Source organism: Aureobasidium namibiae (assembly GCF_000721765.1).
Source record: "Aureobasidium namibiae CBS 147.97 unplaced genomic scaffold scaffold_1, whole genome shotgun sequence".
In the NCBI taxonomy this organism is placed as follows: domain Eukaryota; kingdom Fungi; phylum Ascomycota; class Dothideomycetes; order Dothideales; family Saccotheciaceae; genus Aureobasidium; species Aureobasidium namibiae.
In genome coordinates this window covers 225,819-244,824 of record NW_013581208.1, presented here as the reverse complement: position 1 = coordinate 244,824, position 19,006 = coordinate 225,819, and the positions used below count along the sequence as shown (strand labels likewise).

The window sequence follows — 19,006 nt, the reverse complement described above, 5'->3', positions numbered from 1 at the left end:
TCATCGCGTGATGACGAGACCGAAGCCATCGAGCCATTGTCCGCAGGTGCCGTAGACGCCGGCAATACTGTATCCTCTGGGAGGAATCAGACTGCATCTGTGAAGGTCGTTAGCATAATATTCCGCTTCTTTCAAAAAATTGCAATCACTTACCCGCTACCACCGTCCTTATTGCCGTACCACTCGCTGCGACGACCGCCGCTGGTCAGAATCTGAATACCGTCAATCCAGAGACCAGCTCTCAGATTGAAGCCCAGCAGCGTTTCGCCGAATCGCGCATTGATGGGGAACTCGTCTCCGCCCTCCTTGCCACCTCTCTTTCCGAACAGTTGGTTCTCTCCATCCTCGTACACAAACTCGATGCCGTCTAACGCGAAACCGTGGAAGACTCTGATGGCAACCAGAAGCTTGCGCTTCTCGTGTGATGATCGTAGAAGCACTTCTTGAGGTTGTGTTCCATCCATTTGCGAGAATCCGACCTTTGAGCCTCTGAAGCCTACTCGGCTGTCGGGAAGCTTCAGCTTGGAATCCTTGCTCACATGCTGGGCAAAGTCGGCGACTTCATGATCGCCCTGACCAAGAGAGAAGATCTTGATTTTCAGCTTCTTGTTCTTGTTGGCCTCGCCGACCTTGGTTCTCAGTTCGGCTTCTGTCAATGTGATTTGGCGAGGTGCGCCTGCGGAGGAGCCGCTGTTCGGGTCCAGGTATTCGATCCAGTGACGGCAGAGTTCGTCGCCCTCGGTGTAGATCTCGATGAAAGCAATGCCAGTGCTTGCAGTAACCAGAGCGGCTCCTTTGTCAACAGCCCAGACCTGAATGCTGTCTTCCGGAGGAATGTTCACATCAGTAGGTAGAGCGAAACAAGGGTGCAGTCTGAACCTCAAAGCATCCAGTCTGTGCCATGCACATTCATCCTGTTGGAGACACAGTCGCATGCCTTGCGATTGCGTACGTGTGCAGTAGGGCTCTCTGGTTGTGAAAGTGCGGTTCAAACGAACATAGTCGCGAAGCATGACACCTGATTCTTGGTGAGGGCATCCGAACAGATGACCGGTCTCGTGCATGTGGGCACCGATTCCGATGTTAGCAGCCTCCCAATTGCTTCCGCTTTCATTGCAGTCGTTGGCAACATATCTCGTGTCAGTTTTTGTGCAGTCAGTAAAGGCGGGTACAACCTCTTCCAGGTGAGCAGGATATGATTGCAGAGAGTGAGAGCCAAAGATGGCAAGTTTGACCTGTTCGTCACCACCTCCCAGAGCAGCATGTCCTCTCACTGTGCCAACTTTGGAGTCCCAATGTGTATCCAAGTACATGCAAGACACGTACTCTTTCTGACCCGGTCGAGGCTTGAAGTGATTCTTGACAGCGTCCATAGCGACGGAGAAGAGATCGCCCTTTTGTTTCGCAGGCTCGTACTGTTGTGCTATGTTGAGGTCTTGAATCTCGGCAACAGTCTTGTTTAGAGTGATGACATGGATCTTGGCCTCATTGCGCATCTGCCCGGTTGCGAGGTCGCGACCAGTCAAGGTACCTTGTTGCCATTCCTCCTCATAGCGGAAGCAGCGACGGCCAAAACCATGCCTGTTCATCTGCTCGCCTGTGAAGGCTTGCCACAGATAAGCAGCCATGCGGAATTTCCGCACTGCTGTTTCTAGGCCGTTGCCCTCGGTCTTTATTCGGTCAGGAACAGCGTCGTATGTTCGAGGTGAGTCTTTTGCAACCAAGATGGCCAGGTGAAGAGGTGGAGAGGAGTTCATGGGAAGATAGTTGATCTGGAAATAGGAAGAGTGGGCAGTGCCGTTCATCTGTCCTTGCGAAGGTCTACGCTGGCGAGGGATAAAGTCTAGGCGAAGTCTGTTGGGACCTGGTTGTAGATAGACGAGTGCTTTGAAGTGCGAGTCGCTGACGGGCCATGACATTGGAGGAAAGCAGTCTTGGTGCGAACAGACGACAATGTCGCCGTCGAGTGGTTGTGACGGGTCACCGACCTGGCCGTAGATGAGAAGAACTTTCTGGTGGACCCACGATCCCTCGGATGCCGAGACAACACGAGGTGCTAGCGGGGACATGTACTGGGTTGGCTTGGGTGAGCCATTGACCGACCCCTGCTCTCGTGTCAGTCTTCTGTAGCCAAGATAGGGTCGTGTGTGTACTCACGGCGATGCTATAGCGGCTGCTGTTGTTGTTCGATGGGGCGGGTCGGGAACCGAGTGGAGGAGTCTTGCTACCGTTCATGCCGGCAAGGTTCGTGTTGGAGCTCGAGACGGACTGCAGAGAAGGAAGAGGAGGAGAACCCGAGGGGAGCGGCGGAGACTTTCCACCAAAGACCGAGTTCAGCGTTGAGGAGGATTTGTTTCGAGGCATTTCGGGGACAGGTTCGACGGTGGTTCCATCTTGAGAGCGCGAGTCATTGCTGCTAGAATGTGAATGGCCATCGTTTCCAGAACCAGTCTTTTCGTTCTTGAAGCTGGCCTTTGACCTCCGGCGGAACTCTTTCAGGAACGAAGGCATGGTGGTGGTAGTCGCCTAGTACCGCTGTCCGGTACGACGCAGCAGGAGTGGTGGTATAGACTGGGGATGCGAATATGCCTCGTTGGCAGCAAACGGAGGGAGGTTTCAGAAGGATCGAGCTTGCGACGGCGGGTGATACGGATATGCGCGACACAGCGGTTGGCTGCTGGATATGCACTCTGCCGCAAGACAAGACAGTAGGGCCCAGACGCAGAGAGGTACGGAGTAGGCGCTTCAAACACTGGCCAAGCAATTCTGACCAGAGTCAAGTCAGGTTTGACAGAGGGAGATACAGAGGTTGGGCGGGACGGAGAGAACTGTAGGTTCGGGAGAGGATACGAGAGCCGCACGCGGCCTGGAAGCTTGACTTGTATCCTTGAATTCTACATGTGTCCGTTGAGAACTTGACTTGAGCCTGGCTGCCAGCCTTGGACAAATGACGACTCTCTCGAGGTGTTGGCCGCGCCCGTGCCCCGGGCTTGCATGTGCCCTCGGCCACTATTCTATAAAGAGGTACGCCACATATTAACCTTGTCTTGTGGATCGCTGCATACCGACCGTTCCGTGACTGGCTAGGCGTCCGAGGGCCTGCTCATCCAATAAGCCGTGGCTCTGCTCGACGACATGCACACTGTCAGCATCAGACGCGACATGTTATAGAGAACTGCTTTTCTGCATGTGCGAACAACCCCCGAGTGTTGCTACTGTCTGTGATGTCTGTGACCAATGTTCAGCAAGCTCGTAAGCTGGACGGAGTCGGCATTGGCGATTCAGCATGCCAATTTGCTGCTCCTCTTCCAAGACAGAGAGCCAAGGGCGCGACTTTGCAATCCACTCTCTTTTCATCACTTTTCAATACCGCCTCATTGTGTTGGAAAGCGATCAGTCAGGGGGATTCAAGAGCAAGGGAATTGCTGCTGTAGATTGACTGCCGAGAGTTGACCAGTGTTGTTTCTTGTTGTTGCTGTTGCTAGACGACGAAAGACATCAATACGCCGATTTGAGAATGTACCTGGAAGAAGCAAATACAAGGCTCAAACTGTTGCGGAGAGGTGCGACTTGATGACGAGACGAACCAACGGGCTAGCGATACTGGTCGTGTTTGATCGAGATGCGGCGTGATTCAGTCAAAATGCCCCTCGACTCGGTCCCAGACTTTTGCAAACCTGACAGCGCTTAAGCCTTAGCGTATAACTGCCCCAGCAACATGGCCATGCCGAATGCATTCCACCACCACTCTATGCTCGAATCCTCGTGCATAATTGCTCTTTGACCACGCTTTTCTCCTTTGACCAAACTGTCGGATTTTCTCCTTAAACCCATACTCCTCACCACCCAGCAGCGCATCTTCTCCATCACCATCTCATATTTTCGAGCGCCATGGCAGAAGCCGACGCTACCGGCACTGATGTCGCCAACAGAGTAATGCGCCGGCTCGAGCTGTCAAAGGTATGAGAGCTCCAATGTTGACCGGCTTGTTTATCTACGTCACTAACACCTTGTCTGTCGCAGATGACCAGAGCATTGCAAGACAGGCTGGCACTGGCCAATGTCAAGATCAAGCATGGCTGGGAGAACCTCAGTATCGACTCCATCGAGCCTCACATCGACCAACAACTCAAGCGTAAACGGACCGCCTCGAGCATCAACGACAGCTACTCCGACACCTCGTCCAGCGTCTCAAGTCGCTTCCACTACATCCCCGGCATGGCCTCGTCGCCCATGACTGCCCCCATCTTCTCCGACGATATGCCTCGGCTAGGCAGTTCTCACAGCAGTCTCCATGGCAGCACCCACAGCAGCAAACGTCCGAGGTTCGCCGACGTTCACAGATATCCTGCTTCGAGCAGCCAGACTGGTCGCAAGACTCGTAGCGCTCTCGCCGTACAATCGTGGAAGAGGTCACACAGGCTTCCGGAATCCTCTCCTGTCTATCACAACAGAACCGCGGTCTTTCCCTCAACCCTCCATGTTCCGAAACTGTCCTTCATCTCCGAAGGCTCCAGCCTCATCGACGATGCTCCCTCTCCCGAACTGTCCGAAGACGACGACACCGATCTCCCTGTACACTCGTTCCATGTCGATAGCGACCTCTACAATATTCGCTCATCACCTCCCAAGACGCCACCCCCTCAGCACCGCTTCTCCCGCACATCCAAAGATGGTGACAACGATTCTGGTCTGTTCGGTTTCAATACTTCTCCTACTCCAGCGAACGGTGTCAGTTCTCGAGTCATTGTCCCAACCACACCTCCTTCCAAAACAACCCCTCTACCATCATCCATGATGCAGACCCCTGGGGGAAGCAACGGTCTCTTCGGCTTTGCACTGAACACGCCTTCCAACAACTTCAATTTCGCCGACTTCTGCAACGTTACGCCGAGTCCTGCCCAAGTCAACTGGTCTGCCAACAAAAGTCCTTTATCGGCACGCGAGCCACACCGAAAGCTCAATTTCGACGGCCTCTTGCAACCAGGTTCCAGCCCTGAAGTAGCGAGATTCACCAGCGGTGGCACTCTGGAATTTGGAGCCCTCCTCCAATGAGCTCATCCCTAGCAAACATTCCTTTCACGACGACACGATATCTAGACAGACGTTTGGATTTCACGACCTACTGGGGCACACCCAATTACCGATACCCGCATGTTCTTTCTTTCGTCAAATTTTCCTTTGTCTCAATGGTCAGGAGAGGGGGCGCCGGGTCAAGGGGCGCCAAGTGGGCGGCCAACATGGCGTTAGACGCGCTTCGTGTTCATTTCGCGTGCTTTTGAGTTTTCGAATTATTTGGTGGAGCGGCAGGCCAAAGACGGTCAATGACGAGGTGAGGGGTTGTCTCAAGGAGCCTTTACATAGCTAGCATAATGACATGCCTAGACCACAGGCTGGTATTCTTTGCACGCACATTTCCTTCGGTAAACCATCAGTAGAGTTAGACAGGGGTACGCGCTTGAGATTGGACCGAGATACTCTACTCGATAAATTGCGCAGAAAGCCGGCTCAAGTTGCCAGCGTCAATTAGGGGTCTAAGGACCGAGACGCCTTTGATGACCGTCGCATCTTGAACTTTGACCTTTCTACATACAAGATTATGCGCCCGCGATGAACACAACAAGTCACACCCCAGATGCCTTGGGCAACGCCCTCGAGCTCGTCAACCAGGCCTTCGACCAGGTGCAAAAGATCCCCGGTTCCTCGATCGTCATCCGATACATCCGCTCCAGCTACCAAGATGATCCTGTGCGCTCAGCCATGGAGCTGTTCCTGTTCCTCTTTGCCGTCTACTATCTGGTCTCGCCCGCATACTCGACGAAGAAGCAAAAGCAAATCCCCCTGACCGAAGAGGTACACTCGACTACAACCATCCACTGTCTGCGGCTCACTGACACGGAACCCAGGAGATCGATGAACTCGTCGAAGATTGGACCCCCGAACCATTGGCAGCGCCCGTCACAGCTTTCGAAGAGGCCGAGAACGAGAAAAGACCTGTCATCGTTGGGTGCGCAACACAAATTGGCCCTACAGAGAGATGGAACTTCGCGCTGATACACAATACAGTCCTTCAGCGCCCAAGTCAAAGCTAGCGAATGGCCGAACCGTAACGAACCTTGCCACTTACAACCACTTCAACTTCATCAACTCCGAAGCCATCAAAGAGGCTGCCGTCAAAACTCTCCGCGCTTACGGTGTCGGTCCCTGTGGTCCCCCTGGTTTCTACGGCACCCAAGATGTTCACCAAACCCTCGAAGCCGACATTGCCGCCCATCTAGGTGCCCCCGCCGCTATCGTCTATGCTCAGTCCTTCAGTACTATCTCCTCGGTCATTCCTGCTTTCTCCAAGCGCGGCGATATCATTGTCGCGGACAAGGCTGTGAACTTTGCTACACGCAAGGGTATCCAAATCTCGCGCAGTACAGTCCGATGGTTCGAGCACAACGACATGGAAGATCTTGAGCGCGTCCTCGCGAAACTGGTCAAAGAGAATGCCCGCAAACCACTGACTCGCCGTTTCATCATCACCGAAGGTTTGTTTGAGAATGTTGGCGATCTCGTCAACCTTCCCAAGCTCATCGAACTCAAGCAAAAGTACAAGTTCCGCATCATCCTGGACGAGACGTGGTCATACGGTGTACTGGGTCGTACGGGTGGTGGCGTCACGGAGCAACAGAACGTGGACGCCAGCCAGGTCGACATGATCATCGGCTCGCTCGCTGGTTCTCTCTGTGGTGGCGGTGGCTTCTGTGCTGGTAGCGAGGAAATTGTCGAACATCAACGTCTTTCTGGTAACGCGTACACTTTCTCGGCCGCTCTCCCTGCTATGCTTGCCACAACTGCCAGCGCAACCACCAGAATGTTGCAAGAACAACCCGAACTCCTCGTCGCACTGAGAGAGAACATCCGCACCATGCGTGCTCAACTGGATCCCCGCAGCGATTGGGTCACTTGCACCAGTGCTGCTGACAATCCTGTTCTGATGCTCGTACTGAAGGAAGAAGTAGTCGAGAGCAGGCAACTGAGTGCTCCCGAGCAAGATGCCATCATGCAGGATGTTGTTGAAGAGGTAAGTCAGATTTCCAACTAACTCGCGCGCTGGTCTTTTTACTGACTTGGTTCAAACAGTGTCTTGCTAATGGCGTCCTGATCACGCGACTGAAGAGTATGCCCCCACCGCTAGGCGGTACACCTCGCGACGAAGGCTGGCAGCCTCAATCTGCGGTCAAGGTATGTGTTACTACTGGTCTGTCGAAGAAGGAGACCGAGAAAGCTGGTGTTGTCATAAGGCATGCCATCACCAAGATTATGACACGCAGAAAGTAAATGAAGCAAAAGCCATGTCGTGTTTTTGAAGAAGTTCCTCTCGACAGCGATTCTCACGATGGAGCGATTTGGTTCGGAGTCTGTATAACAAATATATATCCCTTGTAATTGTGAAATGCAAGTCTTCTTCGTATTCTTCTCGAAGCATTTTGGGATGCTATTTTCTGAGATGATTTGCCCTCCCGTGTCGGGATAGATCGTGATCAGTCCACGCACAGACCTCTCGAGCAAATACGTCATGCTACCGCTCATTTGGAGAGGCCGCGCAAAGAGAGAGGCTTGGACATTAGGGACAAGAAGTTTGAATCAACTCAGGCGTGTCCGATTCAGAGGTTAACCAGATCATCAACATACACCCACCTCCCTCGCTTTTGCATGCAGAAACTTCCGATTGCACCTATACAATGCTGGGCCGCGGGAAGCCAGCAGCTTCTATGCAGAAGACATATGACGATTGTTACTTGACATGCTCGACTGCTGTGTATTTTGAGGGTCAGGTAGGTTGAACAACGACAGTGGTCAGGTACAGCAGCTGACGGTATTTCAGAACAACGAGAACGAAGCTCTCCGATCATGGCGCAATGCCCTGGACCAAATATACTACCACAACGCATATCGAATGCCCACCGGATGGCGACCACGTTCCGAGACGGAGAAAGCCCTGCAGGAGTCACTGAGGCAGATGGAGATGCAATGCAAAGAGCGCGTGGATCTACTCGAGGCACTTCGACAGAGTCGGGAGGAAGCTACGGAGAAGGAAACACAAGCAAAGGCAACCGCGTCCAGCACAAGCATCCCACTCCAGGAAAGTGCAGACAACAACAACACCGGCCTGAATGGAAGCAACATCCCTCCGGTGGACTACTCGGACATTTCACGCCCTACGCCTCCTTCTCTTTCACTCCGCACCAAACGACCATCTTATACTTCGAAATCGAGCTCCGGAACTGATGTTCCTCGTTCTCGCAGATCGCCCTTGCCGCCCGCTGTATCTGCGTTTCCTCCATCCTCATCATCAACGCTGGCACCCCAATCGTCGACCGGTCAGCGAAGGAGCTCGCGCACCCCTAGTCCCGAGAAGAGAGGGGGCATGCTGAGGACTTTGCGCGCTGGTGGGAAAGAGAGAACAAGTTCGTCCAGCAAATTATCCACTGCCACCTTCAGGAAGCCCGCTGCTGCTTCTAAGGCCGCCACTCAAGCATGGGGCATCACTCAAAGGGGTGCCAGTGTTGGCAGTGCGGAACAAGCTAACGGACACCTGGATGGTCCTGCTAGCTCTGCCACTGTCTGGGATCCTTATACGAGAACCCTCGTCGACCCTAATTCTTCTCGACCTCATGCGCCCAACCACACAGCCTCTGCATCTCCAGTTCCACTTCATTCATCCAGTGTTCGTTCTTCTCAAGAACAACCCAGGCCACTCCAAAAGCACGTCCAGCCACCGAGTCCACCCGACTACTTCGTCCAGCCATCCACTACGAACGGATTCCATTCTGAACCTCAGGGCCCACCGTATCCAGACCATTCTTTACTGAACCCAGTCCAACCATCTAAAGCATATGCCAGCAGTTCCGAGCACCTGGGTCCACCTTCGCCGATAACCTCACCTCGTCAGCGACCGAATGCCGCATTCACCGCCAACACTCCCAAAGCGCGAAGACAATCGCCTGTTCGCAGGATCGAACCTGTCAGCTTACCTTCCTATCGCAACGAGTACCTGCCTGTGCAGCCAAGCAAATACAAGAACCCACCAAACGCCCGGCCACCCAAGACTATGAAAGATCTGGAGAACCAGATATCGTCCTCGGCACCTGTCGCAGCAAGCCAACCAAAACCAAAGATCGCACCGCCAATCCCTAGGAAAGCAGTCGGTGTGGTCAATGCTGCAAAAGTACGGCAACAGCTTGACGAAAGGAACCTTTCATCTGGTTATAGCGCAGACGAACATAGTAGCGGAAGAGAAAATCCGACCAGGGCACGACGAAAGAAGCCTATCACTGTGGAAGAGGAGGTCCCAACACCAATCGCCGAGTCTGTCATCGAACATCCCGAAGCCTCAGTTGAACCGCAAGATGAAACATCTGAATGGGATACGCGCGTAAAGAATTTACTAAACAACCTGCCACGCGGTGTGGACGAAGGTGCTGCAAAACAAATATTCAACGAGATCGTAATCCAGGGCGACGAAGTCCACTGGGATGACGTTGCAGGTCTGGAGATTGCGAAGAGCGCCTTGAAAGAAACAGTGGTTTATCCATTCCTGCGTCCGGATCTTTTCATGGGACTTCGTGAGCCAGCTCGTGGCATGCTACTCTTCGGACCACCAGGAACAGGAAAAACTATGTTGGCCAGAGCAGTCGCGACAGAGAGCAAAAGTACATTCTTCGCCATCTCCGCTAGCAGTTTGACGAGCAAGTATCTTGGTGAGAGTGAGAAACTGGTCCGCGCACTATTCTCTATCGCAAAGGCACTGGCACCGTCTATCATCTTCGTCGACGAGATTGACTCGCTGCTCTCGGCGCGCGGTGGATCGAGCGAGCACGAAGCTACTCGTCGCATTAAGACCGAATTCTTGATCCAATGGAGCGATTTGGCAAAAGCAGCTGCAGGAAAGGAGACAAGTGAGAAAGATAAAGAGCGAGGTGATGCAAGTAGAGTGCTAGTACTGGCAGCTACGAACTTACCCTGGGCGATCGATGAAGCCGCGAGAAGACGCTTTGTCAGAAGACAGTACATCCCGTTACCAGAGGACTGGGTGCGCAAGCTGCAGCTCACAACGCTGATGGCAGCGCAAAAGCATAATATCAGCGATGAGCATTTAGATGAGCTAGTGTATCTGACTGAAGGTATGTCGTCTATTTTGGATATCGTAGAGTATATGATGCTAACATTGTAAATCAGGTTTCTCGGGTAGTGATATCACAGCTTTGGCGAAAGACGCCGCAATGGGGCCTCTACGCTCTCTGGGAGAGAAACTGCTATTCATGTCACCAAACGATATCAGGCCGATTGATGTCACAGACTTTAAGGCCAGTCTGGTCAACATCCGACCAAGTGTCTCTGCCTCTGGCCTCAAAGAGTTTGAAGATTGGGCCAAGGAATTTGGCGAGCGTGGTGGTTGATTGATCATAATATATGCATTACCGTGGCGGAAGCAGATTTTCGGTCACGATTCTCGGATAAGTTACCCTGGGTCTTGTCGCATCACTACTTGAACAGCGATCATGCATAAATTGTTCCTAACATTATTGTTCTACGATCAACCGGTGTATGCATGAGTGTGGACGGTCAGTGGTGATGCCAAGATGCAGCCGGAATCAAGGCTTCAGTCTACTCTTGCCATCTTCGACAGTATTTGACCTGCGATACGCCCACACGTACTGTCACGCACACTTTAGACCACATAGTCTACATTTGCATAAGTATATTCATCTGACTACATGCTGGTCAGGTAGATGAATATAATCCATAGAGCCGGGTGACACCACCACCGAGTATAACTTGGGCGTCATCATCATCGCTGGATGCATGGCTTGGCAAATGGTATCGCCAGCAGTCCAACAAAGTCCCTCTCCACGAGGACCAACAGTATTATTATCTCACGCGTGACCGGATACTCGCATCTGAGTGCATATCCCTAGAGCGGGTGGTAGTCAGCATAAGGATTCGGCCATGCCAACTTGGATCACTTTGCCGAAACCACGCCCTGGTGGCTTGACCGGTCGACGTCCCTGCATGTCAGAGAAATGATCCCCTCGCGACTGAACATCATTGGATGCTCTCCTGTCGGCCTTGTTCAACCTCGTCAAGTTTCATCTATGTTTAGGTCTCAAGTTCGGAGAAATCCTGCTTTATAGGCTGTCGAAGCATGGTGTGTGCCTGGCGAGCTCGGAGAGATTGTGATGCAAAGCAACTTGAGCCGCTGTTGTCTTCCGATAAGCCATCTTATACTCGTTGTGGACGGCCGCACAGAATCTGCAGGCAGTCGAGAGGAGTCTGTAAAATGTGCCAGCCATTCAATAATCCTTCGAGGACATGGGTGTTGTTCTGCTGTGAGGCTGAGCTGCAGCAGGCGGTTCTCTCAAAAGTACAGCTTATATCCAAGTGACCTCTGAAGTAATCGCCAGGAAGCTTCTTGTCGCATCAACAGCCATGGGGAAAATAATGTATGCTCTGTCTCTTGCTTCGTGCTTGTCGACTGCACTTGCTGTAATGGTTCCGAGGCAAGTAACATCGACACAATACACGAATTCCTCAGTCACGACCAGGACGTCTACCGATCCTTCCGTCTCTGGTGCATTTTGTTGTCAAGCTTATGCCCCAGCAGCGGCATTGAATTGGTGGTATACCGATACCACCATCCAGGCCGTTCAACGGACCATCGTCACAGAGTACTTGAGATACAACAACACGATCATCCCAACGGCTACAGTCACTATAACCAACTCATCTGCCGCTGAGGTGACCGGTAGCTACAATGCAGGCGCAGGTCCTATATCAATTCCAGGAGTCCCCACAGCTTTGAATGCGCCGCCAGCCTTTGGTCAGAAATACGATCAGACTATTATGCTCACAGAAACCCAAGAAGACTTCGGCTATACTACCGTGTAGGTCGTTGAGTTTCTGGCGTCGACTGCAAGTGTACTGATTCAAACTTCAGAGCAGCACCAACGCCATTCATCGGCTTCGGCTATGTTTTCGTGTTCTCTGGCACAGTCAACAATGCAGGAACATGTATAGGACAAGGTACTGGAATCTCTAGCTCGACCACAACATACGACGTGTACTCCGAGGCACGCCAATGGTTTGGAGGTGCGGCGTACGAGCCTCTTGGTCAATTGTCCCGCTACATCCAATACACCTATTTCTTGCTGTCTACCCCGTACATCAGTGTCGTCTCTACCACCTCAGGCGAGTGGTACAAGGATTTCACGTCCTCAAAGTTAGAAGATGCATTTATCACATATCTGGCTAAGGATGAGGTGGCTCTCTCTGCAGTACCGGACATTGCAAGATGCTCTCCTGCTTGGGGCGCCGGAGCACCGGGCGTTCATGTACAAGTAAGCTTCTTGACGATTTCGAGTGCTGTGACAAGTACTACAAATGGGCTGTACGTCGACAAGGCTACTACAACATCGGCGGTTCCGGCTAATCAGCCTATTCCAACCGGCCCTGTTAGCACGCCGGCAACCATCGTTACTACCAAAGGTACTCTAACTCCGTCGGCTCAACAGCCTGGACAACCATCTGCTCAGCTATCTGACCAAGCCGCCGATCAGACTTCTGGACAGCCCACTGGTCAACCCACACCTCAGCCAGAACCTTCGCCTTCCACCGCCCCACCAAAAGTATCCGAAGAGCTTGGATCGCCATCGCAAGGTCAGACTGATGTTCCAACAGCTTCCGAGATCTCACAAAATGAGCCTGTTCCACAGCCCACGCTCACTTTGGACGAGACACCCCAACCAATCCCACAAAAGACTACCGTGGAATCTCCAACGGCTCCAGTACAACACTCAGATGAAGTGATGTCTAGTGGGGGTCAACCCACAACAAATCCAGTACACACAACATCATCTGAGGACCAAGCTTCCAAACTACCCAAACCCAAACCGGTAGATTCTCAGGGTGGTTCCCAGGAGACTACAGAGGTTGATCCTGCGCAAGATGCTGCGACACAAGCAACTGTGAGCGGCACATCACCTGTCGAGACTTCCCAGAACGCTGCTCCAGTTGTGATAGGCGAGATTACTGCATCTCCTGCGACCTCTGGAGGTTATATCGTAGGTAGCCAAACCTTGATACCTGGCTCTGCTGTTGAGATTGCTGGTACATCCTATTCTCTGCCGCCGTTTGGCGGTGTTGCTGTTGTGAACGGAGAGAGTGTCCAGATCACTACCTTAGCGTCACCTACCGAGTCAGCTGTGCCAATCGTACTAGGTGGCTTGACGGGCAGACCGTTGTCATCTGGAGCCTACATTGTCGCGGATCAGACCATCAGTCGCGGTGGATCTGCTATCGAGATATCTGGCACCACATACTCGCTGGCGCCATCTGGAGAGAGTATTGCTGTGAACGGAGAAGCGTCGCCCGTGTCTGTCATCCAAGCGAGTGCAGTGCAGCCAGCAACAGTGGTCATTGGCGACGTCAAAGCGGCTCCTTCGTCGTCTGGAGCTTACTATGTTGTTGCTGGTCAAACGCTTTCTCCTGATGGCTCGGCGATAGAGGTCTCTGGAGTCACCTATTCTCTGCCAAGCTCTGGAGCAAATGTTGTGATCAATGGAGCCACATCAAACGCGAATGCTGCAAGTACGCCTGCTCCTGTCTTACTAGGTAGTCTTACTGCTGTGTCGTTCCTAGGTGGTGGCTATATTGTAGCCAGCCAAATTTTGAGCCCGGGAGGTACTGCGATGGACGTTTCCGGAACGACATATTCTCTGCCTGCATCTGGAGACACAGTCTTTATCAACGGAGCCCCGACTGCGATCCAATCTGCCGCTCTCAATGGACCCACTTCGGTCGCCAATGCTGTGGACACCCCTTCTTCTGTAGTCTTTGGCGGAGTCACTGCTACTCGGTTCATTGCAGGTGGTTATATCTTGGCCACTCAAACATTGAGGCCCGGAGGCGCCGCTGTGGAGATCTCGAGGACTACGTACTCCTTGGCCACATCTGGAAACACTGTGTTCATTGACGGAAACCCGACCGAATACCAAAGTCCTGCTGCTGCACCCCTTACGATTGGATCTCAGACTTTCAATGCTGTCGCTGCTTCCGTGACGCCGCTTGTCGTCGCTTCGCAAACACTTATTCCAGGTGGCTCTGCCATAACGGTGAAGGGCACAACATACAGTCTTCCCTCATCAGGAACAAGCAACATCGTTGTCGATGGTCAAACAACCACTCTGGCACATATATCTGGGGTTCCAGTTCTCTCAGGAGACTCTCAACAACTTTCCTTTACACCATTGAATTCTGGTATCGTGGTTGCTTCGCAGACACTTTACCCCGGTGGAGCAATCACTGTCAATGGTGAGACTTTGAGTTTGGGGACCAGTGGCAGTGTTGTGATCGCCAAATCTGGAGAGAGTACGACGACAGAGGGGCTTGGTGACTACATCTGGCAGGGAATTGCGACTTCGACTTCAGCTCCAGCGGCAGAGTCTGTATCTGGCTCGCGTAAGATGAATGGCTCAACCACGACGAGCGGTTCAAGGTCACTGTCTAGTACTGCCACTACGAGCAGATTGGCTGGAACTAGCACTTCAGATGAGAGTGCGGCTGCCACAGCTTCTACAAGTCAGGCAGGCCATATGGAAGTGGGAAGGATGAGCTGGTTGTCCATGTTACTATGTCTTGTATCGACTGTGCTGTTTATGTGATAAGGAAGGTTGGGTGCAGAAGCAGGGTGCAATAATGGATTTGACCTACATAGTACCATGTCGTGGCGAAAGAAATGTCCAGGCCCTGACAACGTGTTACCAGACAGCTCTTGTAGTTCGAGTAACACTTTTGTGATCATGTTCTTGACCTTTGACGGTCTAAATACCACCCGAGTCATTGTTAGGGCCATACGTACGAGTGGAAGCTAATCAGAAGAGGGATACCAAGGCAATACATCGGACGGAAGTGGCTGCCGAGGAAGTCGCATGTCGCGCGTCATCTGTCCTCATTTCAACGCAACTTTCACTCCACTCCAACACTCCAGTCAGTTTACCGAAGCGCTATCGGTCAGCTCTACACTGTTCGACACATCACTCCAACCACTCATCTGGACCACGGAAATCATGTCGTCTAACGCAACACCGACCACAACAACAGCACCACCTCTGATCCCGACACCCACAACGACCCAGCCACCTCTCCCACCACCACAAACCTTCGACATTCTCCCACCTCTCCACGCCCTCCTCTCTCGTCTGGAGCCCTCCTTGAACGTGTATACCCCCGACACATCAGCCGCCCTTCCACCAAACAATGCTCCCCACACACCAGTCACCTCAGCCTCTGCACTACCTACCTCGGCACCACAACAACTAGACTACAAAGACGCCGCCGTAGCTGCACAATTCCTAAAGAGCAGGATAAGAAAAGCTTTGGCTGATCTGGGTGGCTTGGCCGATATGCACAGGGGTGTCGAGGAGCAAGAGGAAGAGATCAAGAGCTTGGAAGACAAGATCCAGAGACAGAAGGACGTCTTGGCTAGGTTGGCTGTTTTGGCCGACCAAGACAAGAGTTGAAAGTCGAACGAGTCAGCAAATCTCTGAAACTCACAACAACATCCATGGCTCGCGACAACGCCGGTCGCACGCGCAGTTTTGGACAGGCACTGAAGGGAGGAATATGGTCAGACTACAGGAACTACCACGACATCCTGTGAGCCACTTGTGCCCACTCATTTATTCGGAAGCACCACATCTTCCGGAAACATTACGAAGCTCAGGAAGGACGCGAAACCCCAGGCTACACAACACATACGATCTTTGGAAAGGGCTCTTGGTGTCAAGGACCGATACTTCAAGCCCACCAAGCAAAATCTAGCTGAGTAGGAAGCACGATCTGAACAGGCGGGTACACGACTCAAGAGTATGAGGTCCGACAGAGCAACCGCTCAGCGTGCCAAAGTCTGTGGCCTTCGACTTCGCACTACGAGTATCAGGACTGAAATTGTTGCTTCAAAATGCACAACAATTTCCGGACCGAAGATGCTTCTAAAGAGAGCCAAAAGTATATCGTTTCTCGATAGATCACGTTGTGTCTCTCGAGATTCTCACACATTTCCATCATCACATACGTTATATCCAGTAGGACGTAGGTCACAGAGGTCAGAATCTCGAAGACTGTATTCATCATAAGCAGCAAAGTCAATCAAGTGATTCGTCCACGATATTCACCAGACAAGCCCTTCCTCCTTGTTTCACCACTTACACTCCCCTCTCATGACTAAAAACGGGCGTAGTTGTAGTTGAAGCTATCCAAATCTATGTTTCCTCTCAAGATGGCGGACAAGTCCATGGTGAGCCGATGATTCCACGACTCCAACTTCGGCGCTTCTAGTTCATCAAAGAAATAGTTCAAATTCTGAAGCATGTCATATCTTTGCACGTAACAGAAAGAGAAAAATTGCCCGAACGCAAGAAAATTCATACTGTCAACCCTCTTCCTGCAATGGTTCCGAAGTAACTTTGTCGTTCCATGTAAAAAGGCACGATAAGTGTCTGAGATCGGGGAAAGGGAGCCAAAAGAGGTTGGAACAAAATATCGCATCTCGATGGTATATTCCTCTTCTGTACTACTGTGCATTATTCACAGTCCATTCATCACATACTCTTGGATACAGAGAGAGGAAATAAATACTGAATTTTGTGATTCACATCATCTCACCTCGGCAGCACGCCAACGACTTGCGGACGACAAAAAGGCACAGTACTTCATGGATCAGGGGTTGACCAAAGAGAGCCCGTGATTCTACCACTCTCAGTGGATAATCTCTTGTCTATGGAGGAACTGTGCATTATCGTAGGCACCGCGTGACATGCTTTTGTACACAGAGAAGAAGAGAGGTAGAATTGAAAGCTACAACGCCAAGTCTATATTCATCAGAAGAGGAGAAGCCGATTATGTTATTCGTTAATAATATTCACAAGAGAAGCCACTTTTGGTTTCGGTCTCGGTCCAGAAGCCTTCTAGGCCTGAACCTTTGCGTTTCTGCGCTCGGCTGCTGAAGCAGTGAGCTTGAGTGCCTCGGGAGCATCCTCCTTGGGCATGTACATCTCGACGAACTGCAGGTATGGGGCAGAGTTGAAGTTGTCGTCGGCCATAAGTTGGTCAAGCTCCTCGCGTGACTTGATAGTGTAGGTCTTGTACTCGCCCTCCTTGGCTCCAAATGCGGGAACGAGATCCTTCCACTTCCACTCCTGAACGTCGTTGTACTCGGCGTTCATACCGTGGATCATGCGCTCGATGGTGTAACCGTCGTTCACGATGAGGAAGATGATAGGCTTCAACTTGCGGCGAATCATGGTCGAGACCTCCTGAGCGGTCAACTGAAAGGAACCCTCACCAGTGAGCAAGATAGTACGATGCTTTTCACCCTTCTCCTCCTCGAGCTCCTTAGCAGCAAGAGCAGCACCCTGAGCGGAGCCAGTAGCATATCCAATCGATCCCCACAAGACCTGAGAGATGAGTTGAACCTTGGCAGGGAAGCGAGTTTCCTGAATCGAAGCTTATTAGCATGGCAGACATGGTTTTTGTACATTCATCAAACCCACGAAAATTCCGAAGTTACTGGTGCCCGTCTCGGTAAGGACAATATCCTCCTCACGCAGCCATTGGCCAAGACGAGGCCAAAAGTACTTGTGTGTGATGGTCTGGCTGTTGTCTTGGCTACTTGTGCGGTTGGTAGGCTTGGGACCAGCCTCAACGTTCAGCTTGCCCATCTTGTCGACGACCTTACGGAGGACGCCATTCATGCGGACGCCGGGGTATTGTGAGTAGCGGACCTGGATGAAGTTGGAGTGGAAGTCAATGGTGGTCAATTGACTCTGGCGGAACGTGAAGCCTGCCGTGTTGAAATCGGACTTGATGGCGCCAATGCTGAGAACCAGGTCGGAGCTCTCCACACGGTCGCGGACACCTTCGTTGGAGCCGTCTCCGGCGTAAACACCGCCGTAGTTGGGCAGAGTCTCATCGATACAACCCTTACCCAAAGGAGCGACGAACGTGGGCAGGCCAGACTTGACCACCAAGTCGTGAGTCTCCTTCTGAGCACGGTGACGGATGGCACAACCATCGACCAGAATGACAGGGTTCTTTGCTGCGTGCAGGTACTTCAGAACAACGTCGACAACGTAATCTTCCTGCTCTTCTGGGTTGGGAGGGTATGACAGGTCGATGGGCTGATCGAGTCTCTCGCCCTCGACCTTGTCCTCGACAATGTCACAAGGTAGACCGATGTATACGGGGCGTGATTGGATGTAACATTCGCGAATGACGTGGTCGATCTCGGCAGCGGCAGTATTGAGATCCTTGATGTTGGCGACAGCACAAGAGACGGAACGGAACATGTCAACGAAGACATCGTAGTTGCCATTGCCGAGAGTGTGGTGGAGCAAGAGTCCATCCTTCTGTGCTGACGTTGCAGGTGTACCGACGATGTGAACAATGGGAACATATTCCGAGTAGGCGCCAGCGATGGCATTGATAGCGGACAATTCGCCTACACCGAATGTCGTAATAAGTGCAGACAAGCCTTAAAGGATGTTAGTGTATGCTGTTGGGAGAGTCATTGGCTCAATATACCTTTGATTCTGGCGTAGCCGTCCGAAGCGTAGCCAGCGTTGAGCTCGTTGCAGTTACCGACCCACTTGAGGCCAGCCTTCTCCAGGTAGTCAAGGGCGACAAGGTTGTAATCACCAGGAAGACCGTGAACAGAGCTGACACCGCATTGCTTCAGACGAGCAAAGAGGTATTCGGTAATGGTGATAGGCTTCTTGAGCGAGCTTGTGCGAATATCTTGCGAAGCCATGGCGGGGTAGTTGTATGACGATTGAAGAAACACAGAATAGTATGAGAAGAGAAAGAGAAGGCTTTTGTGTTCGGAGGGTCCGGATGGTTTATATCTGGAAGGGTAGGATGCAGAACGAGGCTTCAACCGCTGAAACAGCTTCCTGGATCACCC

General features: G+C 52.1%; 6 protein-coding genes across 6 annotated transcripts; 4 read left to right on the top strand and 2 right to left on the bottom strand.

Annotated features, from left to right (window-relative positions):
• On the bottom strand, positions 1-2,364 carry M436DRAFT_35692 (uncharacterized protein; the record flags this gene model as incomplete). The annotated part of the gene is made up of 3 exons (XM_013576264.1): positions 1-97; positions 154-2,072; positions 2,104-2,364. 3 exons carry the CDS (start codon positions 2,362-2,364, stop codon positions 1-3), a joined length of 2,277 nt encoding a protein of 758 aa, XP_013431718.1.
• Positions 2,365-4,023: 1,659 nt separating this feature from the next.
• M436DRAFT_36504 (uncharacterized protein) lies at positions 4,024-5,055 on the top strand (the record flags this gene model as incomplete). The annotated part of the gene is made up of 1 exon (XM_013576413.1): positions 4,024-5,055. One exon carries the CDS (start codon positions 4,024-4,026, stop codon positions 5,053-5,055), a length of 1,032 nt encoding a protein of 343 aa, XP_013431867.1.
• Positions 5,056-5,610: 555 nt separating this feature from the next.
• M436DRAFT_36670 (serine palmitoyltransferase) lies at positions 5,611-7,326 on the top strand (the record flags this gene model as incomplete). Its single annotated transcript, XM_013576441.1, has 4 exons — positions 5,611-5,853; positions 5,907-6,007; positions 6,067-7,069; positions 7,129-7,326. The coding sequence occupies 4 exons, from the start codon at positions 5,611-5,613 to the stop codon at positions 7,324-7,326; spliced, it is 1,545 nt and encodes a 514-aa protein (XP_013431895.1).
• A 404-nt stretch (positions 7,327-7,730) lies between these two features.
• On the top strand, positions 7,731-10,448 carry M436DRAFT_36580 (AAA-domain-containing protein; the record flags this gene model as incomplete). Its single annotated transcript, XM_013576426.1, has 5 exons — positions 7,731-7,823; positions 7,874-8,716; positions 8,756-9,013; positions 9,314-10,172; positions 10,228-10,448. 5 exons carry the CDS (start codon positions 7,731-7,733, stop codon positions 10,446-10,448), a joined length of 2,274 nt encoding a protein of 757 aa, XP_013431880.1.
• A 4,734-nt stretch (positions 10,449-15,182) lies between these two features.
• Positions 15,183-15,545, top strand: M436DRAFT_15504 (uncharacterized protein; the record flags this gene model as incomplete). Its single annotated transcript, XM_013576043.1, has 1 exon — positions 15,183-15,545. A coding segment is annotated over one exon (363 nt), but the record flags the coding sequence as incomplete, so codon positions are not given.
• A 1,467-nt stretch (positions 15,546-17,012) lies between these two features.
• Positions 17,013-18,853, bottom strand: M436DRAFT_68585 (pyruvate decarboxylase; the record flags this gene model as incomplete). Its single annotated transcript, XM_013576733.1, has 3 exons — positions 17,013-17,540; positions 17,598-18,577; positions 18,628-18,853. 3 exons carry the CDS (start codon positions 18,851-18,853, stop codon positions 17,013-17,015), a joined length of 1,734 nt encoding a protein of 577 aa, XP_013432187.1.
• Between the last annotated feature and the right edge of the window lie 153 nt (positions 18,854-19,006).